Source organism: Ptychodera flava, chromosome 2 (genome assembly GCF_041260155.1).
Source record: "Ptychodera flava strain L36383 chromosome 2, AS_Pfla_20210202, whole genome shotgun sequence".
In the NCBI taxonomy this organism is placed as follows: Eukaryota; Metazoa; Hemichordata; class Enteropneusta; family Ptychoderidae; genus Ptychodera; species Ptychodera flava.
In genome coordinates this window covers 37,077,846-37,088,823 of record NC_091929.1, presented here as the reverse complement: position 1 = coordinate 37,088,823, position 10,978 = coordinate 37,077,846, and the positions used below count along the sequence as shown (strand labels likewise).

Here is a 10,978-nt window from a genome sequence, read left to right as displayed (position 1 = left end):
GTGTTTAATATGTCAATATATTGATATGGTACAGCATTGTAGGGAAATTGGTAGAAAATAGTACCCAGGCATCCTGTACAAGAATAGCATAGTGTATTGACCCTTTTCACAAGTCTAGCGCCCTCCTGTGGCCTCTGTGAATTTGAAGTCAAAGCGAGGCCACTGGGGAAAACCCTGGGCAGGGGTTGGAGGGTTTTCCCCAGTGGCCTCGCTTTGACTTCGAATTCACAGTGGCCACAGGAGGGCGCTAGACTTATGAAAAGGGTCTATACCTTATACACCTTACCTCATATCTCGACAAACCAAAAATCAGACATTAATATGTCTTAACTTTTCAATACTGTCAGGTAATTGGAATGGCTGTACTTTCAATGCCCAATGCAGGTAGACTGTTATTTCATACTCTGACTACAGGACTCCTTATGCAACTTCTATTTAGGTGAAAATAGATGCTGAGAGTTCAATATGACTGTCATAGTGATTTCCTAGTCCCTGCTCATTCAGAAATAAATACAAGAAAATCAGGATGTTGATTTTGAGTATCTAAACTTTATTTATGTGATGTTCTGAAATGGGAAATGTTCAAATCTCAAAGGAAAGTCAGTGAGATTTTCATCTGCAAGTCTTCAAGCTTACAAGGCATCATAATTTAGTGGGAGGAGGGGGTATTTTCCTCATATGCCAGTGGAAAGGCAAGTTATGTACAGCTCTACTTTCCCCTCCCAATTGTCAGGTAAATGTCAGCAATGTGTAAAATCAGTATATACCACCTTATGGACTTAATTACAGATATAGATAATGATGCAATCCCACCCCCACCCCCCCCCCCCCACCCCAAAATTAATTTACACTTTACCCATTTTATGAATAAAGGCCCTGGGCCCATTATCAGAAAACTCTGTTAAGACTTATAAGATGAGATCTGTAGAAATGTATTGATCACTGGAAGCGACTTATCTCTCAGGATGTGTACACTAAAGGGCCCTTACTTGTGTATTTAACACAGTCTTTGCATTCATATAGTTTGATACCAAAGTGGGTGAATCTGTGTTCCCTAAGACAGCCCTTGAATATGTTTTACCACAATCTTTGCAGGCACATGGTTTGACATCAAAATGGGTCAATATGTGCTCCCTGAGTTGGTATGTATGTGTGAATGTTTTACCACAATCTTAGCATTCATATGGTCTGAGGACTGAATGGGTCAATCTGTGCTTCTGAAGAGTGCTTTTATCTTTGAATGATTTCCCACATACTTCACATTCATGTGGTCTGAGGTCTGATCGAATGAATCAAAATGTGTGTATTAAGTTGCTCCATGCGTGCGAAAGTTTTACCACACTCTTTGCATTCATACGGTCTGAGGCCTGGATGGGTGAATCTGTGCTTCCTAAGCGTGCTTCTATCATTGAATGATTTACCACATACATCACACTCATATGGTCTGAGGTTGGAATGGACCAAAATGTGCCTATTAAGTTGGTCCATACTTGTGAATGTTTTACCACACTCTTTGCATTCATACGGCCTGACGCCTAAATGGATCAATCTGTGCTTCTTCAGAGTGTTTCTATCTTTGAATGTTTTACAACATACCTCACACTCATACAGTCTGAGGTTGGAATGGACCGAGTTGTGCTTACTAAGATTACTCTTTTGTGTGAATGTTTTACCACACTCTTTGCATTCATACGGTCTGAGGCCTGAATGGGTCAATCTGTGTTCACTAAGATTGTTCTTTAGTGTGAATGTTTTACCACATATTTCACATTCATATGGTCTGATGTTTGAATGGACCAATTTGTGTCTCGCAAGACTGTTCTTCCTTGGAAACGATTTACCACACTCTTTGCATTCATATGGTTTGACACCCAAATGGATCCACCTGTGCTCCCAAAGATAGCCCTTCCTTGTGAATGTTTTATCACAATCTTTGCATTCATATGGTCTGAGGCCTGGATGGGTCAATCTGTGCTTCCTACAAGTGCTTCTATCTTTAAATGCTTTACCACATATTTCACACTCATATGGTCTGAAGTTTGAATGGACCAAAATGTGCGCACTAAGTTGGTCTTTACGAACGAATGTTTTACAACACTCTTTGCATTCATATGGTTTGAAACCAGAATGGATGAGTTCATGCTTCGTAAGACTGCCCTTACTTTTGAATGTTTTACCACACTCTTTGCATTCATAGCACCTGAGGCCAGAATGGGTCAACCTGTGCTGACTAAGACCGCTCTTTAGTGTGAATGGTTTACCACATACTTCACAGAAACATGGTCTGAGGTTTGAATGGACCAAATTGTGTCTCCCAAGACTGTTCTTCCGTGGAAATGATTTACCACACTCTTTGCATTCATATGGTCTGAGGCCTGGATGGGTCAATCTGTGCTCCCAAAGATAGCCCTTCCGTGGGAATGATTTACCACACTCTTTGCATTCATATGGTCTGAGGCCTGGATGGGTCAATCTGTGCTTCCTGCAAGTGCTTCTATCTTTGAATGCTTTACCACATACTTCACACTCGTATGGTCTGAGGTTTGAATGAACCAAAATGTGCTCCCTAAGTTGGTCCATACGTGTGAATGTTTTACCACACTCTTTGCATTCATACGGCCTGACGCCTAAATGGATCAATCTGTGCTTCTTAAGAGTGCTTCTATATTTGAATGTTTTACCGCATACCGGTACTTCACACTCATATGGTCTGAGGTTTGAATGAACCAAATTGTGCTTACCAAGTCTACTCTTTTGTGTGAATGTTTTACCACAAACTTTGCATTCATACTGTCTGAGGTCTGAATGGATCAGTCTGTGCTTCCTGAGACTGTCCTCTCCAGTGAATGTTTCACCACAATCTGTATATGCATGTGGTCTGTTCTTTCTTTCAACATTGCCGTTTAGTGCACACTTCCAAACTAATGTTGTCCAACTTTCTGAACAGAAATAAGACTCTTCTATTTGCAATGGGCAATCCTTTACAAGCCTTGTTTTCCAATCACCTCTTTCACACTCCTGGCTCTTATTACTGCGTACCTGTACCAGTGCATTCTGTGAGTTATTTTCATCATTATTCGTGTCACTCTCAGACAAACTGATGGAATCTTTGTCCTCTGTAGATTGGTTGTCAACGTGGTCATGCTGTGCAGTAAAATCTTCTCTATCCTTTTCTGTGTTAAGGCTGCCATACTCCAAGGTGACATGACCATTTGGGACAAGACTCTCTATTATCATTGATGCTCCTGTTTTAGAGAGAAGGGTACAGAAAAGTTCAAGGAAGCAATATTTCATACAAGGGTGGAGTTAGAATAGCTACATTCTGTAAAATAACACTTTTAATGATTATTCTACAAGCAATTGACAAAACTTCAAAATTTTAATAAACTGATAACATTATCACGTGGAATAAGTCAAAGTCAACAAGCCTGAAATGCTGGCGCAACGACAGATCATGTACACTCACCTCTGCTGTATCAACACACATGAAACCCACACACAAAACCTTACCTGTCACATGGATGATGTGTTGTCCTGATTTTTCTGACATATAATGCTTGAAAGACTCTCAAACGATTTTCCAAACTCACGTAGTTGGTCAAACTGTCTAGCAGCTTTACAAATTGCTGAACATTCTGAGAAAATACAGAACACATCACTTACATATTAAGCCACTCAGAATTGATGCATCATGACTGCATATAGCAGTAAAATTCATTTGGGTCAAATGTACTGTGTCAGACACTTGCATACATCTCAAGCCTCACATACAACTGAGGTAAAGTGCTGGAGATACCTTATGATTCATTACGACTATTGGAGATCACTTAGTTAAGTGTAGCTCTCCTGTGTAATTCAGAGAATAGTTTTAAAACTCTGAAAAATACGCTTTATTGAAAGAGTAGATAGTATTTTCATAAAATATGATCAGAGGTCACCATCATTTCCTTTGATATGACCAATCATAGCTCTGCGTAACGTGCTGTGTATTCCTGGTGTTATACGGAGGCCATACAACACTGTGAACACACAGCATGGTACACAGGGCTACGTCCAACCATAGCGGTCCTTGATCATCCTCAGGATGGGTTACATTGCAAATAACAACAATATTCACATGAAAAACACATTTATTTCTGTTCCAAAAGCTTATAGGTCAGATAAAAGTCACTGTTAATATAAACACCAGTATTAGGCTATGGAAAATTTGGTGTGCCCTCAGAAGCTGGGAAGCTGCCTGGTGACTCTGTCACTTTTACATTTTGATCACCATGATCATGATTAGCAAAATCCTGTACTGTGGCCCGTTATTTTCCTTGTTGCTGTTTGAGATTTACATCCTATTACTTGTCATCTTTTGAAAATCATCAGATTTTTACTGGGGTTCAACTGTTGATACAAGTTAAAAGTAGACAGTTGAGGCGAGAAACCATATATTTTTTTTACGAGTGGACACATTCTGTAATCCTCTATAGACCAATGGGGACTACTTTATGGGATCGTGGATGTAAAAAATAGATTTTACATCCATGATGGGATTGACATACATGGTGGAGTAAATACCTTTAGGACTGAAGAGAATGTCACAGCCACTGGAGACCGTGCTGTAACTGGTCTGATACTCTCGACCCCGAAGAGTAGCGCTGTTATTGTTCATTATTCCCGACGATGTCATCTTGATACTACGATTTCTGTCGTACAACCCTTCAAAATCATGGAAATACCCCGGAAATATAATTAAAGGTGAAAACTACAGAAGAAATGGCTATTTTCAGCTTCACTAGTGATCAGTCGGTAATCTGCACACCCGAACTGCTTGTCGAGGACCTATTCAAACGTTTCACCTTTGACCTTTTCTTGAGGGCGCTTTTCGTTGCTGTGCTTGCTGAGTACGAGTGGCTGGAAGGATGCATTTTGAATGCATGATGATGCGGATTTTTTTTATTTTGATATTTCTCTTTTTCTTCTTTTTTTGTAAAATGATTATTTTTTCTGCCAAGCTGCTTTGTAATTTAGTTCATTTGCTCTACAAATTTACAGTTATTGAGATTTGTTTCATTCGCCACTTTGCTGGACTTGCTTTGCTGGCATTCTGGAGTATGAGTAAACGCTCCGCAGATTGTAATTTTCTTCTCCTAATTTGACGTACACACTGAGATTGTATGCAAGAAAATTAGGGACTGGTCAGTTTCTTCGGCCTGGGGGGGGGGGGGCGGTGGATTATTTTTTGCCAACGTCAAAAAGTGTCTGACACCCCCTATTCCTAAATTTTGAAAACAGGGTGACCCCCCTATTCCAAATTTCGAAAACAGGGTGACCCCCCCCCCCTGGCGCGCGACATAGGTAAAACAAAAAGGTGGACATAAATTATATATATATACAATATATATATGTATATATATATATATATATATATTATATATATATATATATATATATATTATATTTTACATTTTACATATATTTATATTTTAAATAGTCATGCTATATTTTAATGACATGTCAGTTGTAAGATAGGAATTTCAAAGTGTCAATCTTAAAGTTTGAATACAGTACATATTGAATGAGCTGTATTTTGAATGAGCTGTGAATGTATTTCACACTTTCTATGCTTAACCAGATGTCCTGAACTGTTGTACAGAAATGGATGTCAATCATTAATATCAAAGAGGAAAAAGCAGTGAATCAAAAACTTTGATGGGTGTTAAGACTTGCCAACCATCCAATTAAATCTCCTGAGGAGCCAAAGAGAGCTTTTTTAGCCAAATCTGATGTGTACAGTGTCTGAGAGGACCTTTTCTTGTAACATTGAAACCATAGAAGCACAGCTAATAATGACAAAAACTGCCTTTTTTAAACTGTTATTTTGTTGATAAAAAAGCATCTTTCTACAGAAAACCTGTGACAAAAAGGAAAATAATTGCATGAATGAGAAGGAAAGATATCTTGTCATTTTTCTATCTCTAAAATAAGTCACTGTATCAAATATATATTGTGAAATATTTGTGCATGTTGCTTTCTCATACTGAATTCTCATAGAGAAAACAGAAAAGTATCAGGAATTTGTCATCCTTTTCATATGAAATGCAGACTTCATAATGGTACACTTTCACTTAGCAAACATCAAGATATCTCTGATTTATTGAAGTATGGCGCCCGAAGGGCGCGCCGAAAAATATGAAACATCCTGATATCTCTGATATATATGCCTTGTATATTAAAGTCATGCACCTGAAGGGCATGCTGAAAAATGTCTGATATATTAAAGTAATGAGCTTGAAGAGCACACTGAAAAATATGGAACGTACAGATATCTCTGATGTATGTATGCTTGATATGTTACATGTAAAGTGGGGCGTGCTGAAAAATATGACTGATTATTAAAGTCATGCGCCCGAAGGGCGCGCCGAAAAATACAACGAATGATGAAATTTGTGGCTGACACTAGCATTTTAGGCAATGATGAGCCTGTGTCAAAATTCAAAAACACACTGACCCCCCCTATTGGGCATTTCAAAAACATGGTGACCCCCCTATCACCAAAGTCAAAAAACAGGGTGACCCCCCCCCCCATGAATCCACTGCCTCCCCCCCCCCCGGCTGAAGAAACTGACCAGTCCCTTAGGATGTTGATTTAGAGTATCTACTCTCTATTTACGTGATGCTCTGAAATGAGATTGTTCAAATCTTAGAGGAAATTCATCTGCAAGTATTAAGTACTAGCAGTTGGTCTGTTTTAGTTTTACTCATTGTTTTTCCTATGTGAAAGGATCCCTTCATGTCAGATTTTGTTATAAATCATGCATGATACCTTGCATCACCATGTTTATTGTCTGCTCACATGGAGACAACGACTCTGATCTTTGACCGCTATAGCTTCACATGCAGTACAGGGTAGAATGTGGTTTACTGTAGGCTACACATGATCTCAGTTCTTTGTTTTTGATACATTGACCATAATTCGGCTGATTGATTGATTCATTACATCATATGTACATCATTTGTAACTTCTTCCCTGTTTTTACCTGAAAAATAGTTTTCATTGTTTCAAGCTCTCAATTATATTGTCGACCCAATTCTTATTAGTGGTGACGCTACAGGTTGTCTATGTACATATATATGCACAGTCGCTTGCTGTATTCAAGCACAATCGACTATCGTTTCGATTGACCGCAGACGACATCTTTGTTTACATTCCGGTCTGCGCATGCGTCAAGGTCGGGGGGGGGGGGTGACGTCAGCGGGCATCATTTTTCGGAACTGATGCCTGGCAGGCAACAGTTCCAAAAAATGATGCCTGATGACGTTGTTTAAAAGAAAGAACGCATCCCACGTGACTATCAATTGTGCGAATTAGAATACAGACTGTGGATGAGGTGTGTTATAATGTCCATTGTATCCACATGCAAACTTGATATCAATATAACGGGAATACGCCGCAAAACAGCCAAAGATGACCTACAGCTGTATGTAACATAACAATTCACAGAGCTATGATACTGATCTTGTGTCAGAAAGAACAGTGGAGAAGTTACACGTACAGTAATTGGAAGCAGGGAAGTATGTGAGGCTGTTGGCTGATTAACAAAATATAGAAATGATAGAGGAATCAGATCTAGAAGGAAAATGTTGTGTCCTGTAGGAACAAAATTTGCACGGTGGTTCCTTGACTTTTATTCTTGATTTTTGAAATTAAATGTTGAAATATTCTTTTAGGAAAGTTTGAGCAAAAGTTTAAGTCTTTCACTTCGAGGTGCATACTACATTTATGAAGAGTCACAGAATTACTGACAACTTCAAATGGTCTGGACATATTGTTTCAGGTTTAAATGGGAATTTGTGCCTCATTACAGATGAAACGAGAAAAATGGAAAATGAAAATATTGGAAAAACAGGGAAAAGGTATAACTTCATCTTTTCGATGGTGCATTCCTTACCTTCTGATCTTTCACAATAAACAACTTCTGTCCTTCATGTAGATTAGGAAATAACTAAATGCCCAAAGCAGATAACATTTTGGACAGACAGGGTGAATGTTACATTTACATTCCCGATGGAACGGTGTCAACAATGTCAGATTTCTGGTTTGGTGAGGTGAGGTATACAAGCTGTACAATGTGCAGGACACACTGGTACTAGTATCAGTTCAGTTTTTTTGCCAAAGCAAGCAACTTATCCAGATAATCTGCCTGAATATCTGTTTTTGTTATCATGAATACTCTACATTGCTTCATGACTTTTCCTTAAAGGGACAGAGTCGCTCTGTTTTTAAAATTTTTCTTGAATTTGGTTGATATGAAAAGTAGTTCTCAGGCTGTTGTTTGACTTCTTGACACATGTTGAAATAATGGTCAAGTGTGCACAACCTCAACTCTTCTTACATCCAGACAAGATTAAACATTTAATGAAACGTGTAACGTGCTCTATCAAAAAATAGTTCTGTGCACAAATCCCACCTTGTATGGCTGAACATACTCTGTTATGTGAAGTTTGTACCTCGCGCAAGATTTTTAACCCTTTGAGTGCTGTAATTTTTCCCACCAAATTTAGTGCAACATTTTACCAATTTTGATGAAATTTTAGCGAATATTTTGATAAATTTAGAAAAAATGGCCATCACATTTCATTGACTACAGTTTCTTATCAAAATTTCGGCAAAAAGCAGAAAAAATGACTGGGGCATATTTTATAAAGGCGGCAAAAATTGATTTTGGCGCTCAAAGGGTTAATGAGATCTTACTTGGCGGTGCCTTACATATGGATAAGGATAGCAGCTTTCAATTACATTGTGGCAATGTTTATTTGTCATAGCAAAGCAATGAGTCGGAATAGAAACAATTTGTTTTGCCAGAAGATGACGAAAATAAAACCATTTGTTTCAATTCAGTTTTGCAGTTATGTACATCATCATTTTGTACACTGAATGATTTCACGCAACCATGTTTCTTGATATCACGAAAAGTTAAAAATAGTGACTTTGAACGTTGAATCTGTTCATTCCGATTTCCTGTACACAGGTCATCACTAACTACTGATAACAATTGGCTTGAGTCAAATCCAAAGTTTTTTTCATAAAAAAACGAAAACAAAAACAAAGTCTAACAATACATATATCGTCAGAGGGCGCTCGTTTACATGCTTTGGCACCTGTGGAGTTCGCCGCGTGGCAAAATGCGATCAAATTTAGATAAGAAATGTGTGAGAGTTGATATTTATAGTGTACCGATTAAAGTATTTGCGGTTTCATTTGACCATAAAATTTCTCTGAAATTTACCAGCGAAATGTGAGAAATGTGACAGGCTACAACCTGTCACGAACGGACATTTAAATTTGTGGCAAGGAATATGCAAATAATCAGACTTATTACAACTTAAGGGTGAATCATTCCGCCCAGTTCGGCCTGCTCTCTGATCGGCGGTACTATTTTGTTGCAGTTAAATGTGGTATTTGTGCCTTATCGACGAATATCGGTCAGTGAGACCCGGTGAACCTGTATTTATATATTTTTTTGAGTATTGTACGTCGATTTTAGAACCTATTATTCACAATTCACCGTATTCAGTATTGTGGAGCGAGCGGGAATTTTAATCTGTGTTTTGGCATTGGTACAGAACTTCCGGAAATAAGTGGCAGCACACTCAACTGCATTGACACTACGGTCACAGACGACCAGACACATTCAGATGAGCGTCCAGAGAATGTTTGTAGATATCGTCCGTTTCTTTGCGATATAGCCGAGAACTTGTCAAGATTTGATTTCAGCAAACATTTGAGGCATTCAAGAATTCAATGTAAGTACTGTAAATATAATTTGTGTCACGACGAACCAATATTTTCACGAATTTGTGCTTACGAGAGTGTTTCAACTTCAAGCTTCACTGAACACATTGATCACCGGACGCATCAAATCGAAGCGAGACTGTGACATACGTCATAAATACTGACATTTCCAGTGTAATTGTAATGATATTTTAATCTCCGTTTTGTCAGTGTGCGCCGGTAAAATTTTGTTTCAACTTGGGGCCGTAAACGCGCAGATTCTCGACGATGGATACTGTACGCTAGTTGACGTGAAGTTTGATCGCCAATACAAATTTATTACCATGATCTTTGCTCGATCGCCTGCACCACAGTCCAGTACACATGTTCAGGGTGTTGAAACGGTTTGGCAGATCGCGTAATCTTTATACGTTTAATTTGGCAAAGAAAAATAATAATGCGTTTTTAACATCATATAAATTCACTGTGGCGTACGTTGCCATCGAGATCATAAATGCTACTGTATGTGTTCCACCGTACGTTTAAATTTACATTTTTGTGACCCCACAAATCAAAATGTCACACATTACCGTTCCGTTTGTTTGATTTAAGTCAACTGAACATCTCATTGAACGATTGCAATGCTGATAAGACCTTACTTTACCACGCAATCTGTCGCGAAACTGCCACGACAGCAAAACGATTCTCATGCTGATATCATCATGTGAAACATTTAATACGTTAATAAGTGATTAGGGTATCTCAGGTCATAATATTTGTGATAATGTTACAGTTTACCAAAAGAATTCGTTCGCTTCGGATTTGGTTTAAATTTAAATTTCATCAACTCACATGTTTTTATGATCTTTTATCAAATAAGTATGTCATTAGGAACATTTAATTACAAGTATTTTTGAAAGAGTTCTTTTAAATTTTGAATGTCTTGCGTTTTGGTATCATGGAATTTCTTGCAAAAGCAACTGGTAAACTTTCGCATGGTATCTTAAATTCATTTTCGGTTGAACACACATTTGAAGAACTTTACTGGAAACCTGAAGGTTAATGGTATCTGGAATATTAGGTAAAACTGCTGCTCCTTGGGAGTGAACGTAATCTTGAAAATGAAGTATTTGTAGCTGTACGGTAACGGTGATCCGCAGCACCTGTCGATGAGTATGAATGCGATTTTGAATTCATCACATTGTATGTACCTTCAGG

At 38.3% G+C, this 10,978-nt stretch overlaps 2 protein-coding genes across 13 annotated transcripts in view; one reads left to right on the top strand and one right to left on the bottom strand.

Annotated features, from left to right (window-relative positions):
• Positions 1–529: 529 nt before the first annotated feature.
• On the bottom strand, positions 530–4,837 carry LOC139120097 (zinc finger protein 665-like). 2 transcript variants are annotated; one of them, XM_070684197.1, is made up of 4 exons: positions 4,564–4,819; positions 3,511–3,635; positions 2,460–3,245; positions 530–2,375 (listed from the first exon to the last, which is right to left on the bottom strand). In XM_070684197.1, exons 2-4 carry the CDS (start codon positions 3,548–3,550, stop codon positions 1,264–1,266), a joined length of 1,938 nt encoding a protein of 645 aa, XP_070540298.1. In that variant the 5' UTR covers positions 3,551–3,635; positions 4,564–4,819; the 3' UTR covers positions 530–1,263. The 2 variants fall into 2 exon arrangements, with proteins under 2 accessions (XP_070540298.1, XP_070540288.1); XM_070684187.1 differs by having other exon boundaries at positions 530–3,245; positions 4,564–4,837.
• A 4,593-nt stretch (positions 4,838–9,430) lies between these two features.
• Positions 9,431–10,978, top strand: part of LOC139120186 (putative leucine-rich repeat-containing protein DDB_G0290503) — a 176,847-nt gene continuing 175,299 nt past the window's right edge. For 8 of the 11 annotated variants that reach the window (XM_070684375.1, XM_070684358.1, XM_070684367.1 and 5 more), the window contains exon 1: positions 9,431–9,792. The gene's annotated coding sequence lies outside the window, so the exon portion shown is untranslated. The remainder of the gene's footprint in view (positions 9,793–10,978) is intronic. The other 3 variants (XM_070684439.1, XM_070684430.1, XM_070684404.1) reach the window with 1 other exon arrangement.

Excerpts from the sequence above, each read along its gene's own strand:
- LOC139120097 (XM_070684187.1), bottom strand. The coding sequence starts at position 3,550 with ATGTCAGAAAAATCAGGACAACACATCATCCATGTGACAG. Across the intron at positions 3,246-3,510 it reads ACACATCATCCATGTGACAG|GAGCATCAATGATAATAGAG; the intron begins GTAAGGTTTTGT and ends TCTCTAAAACAG.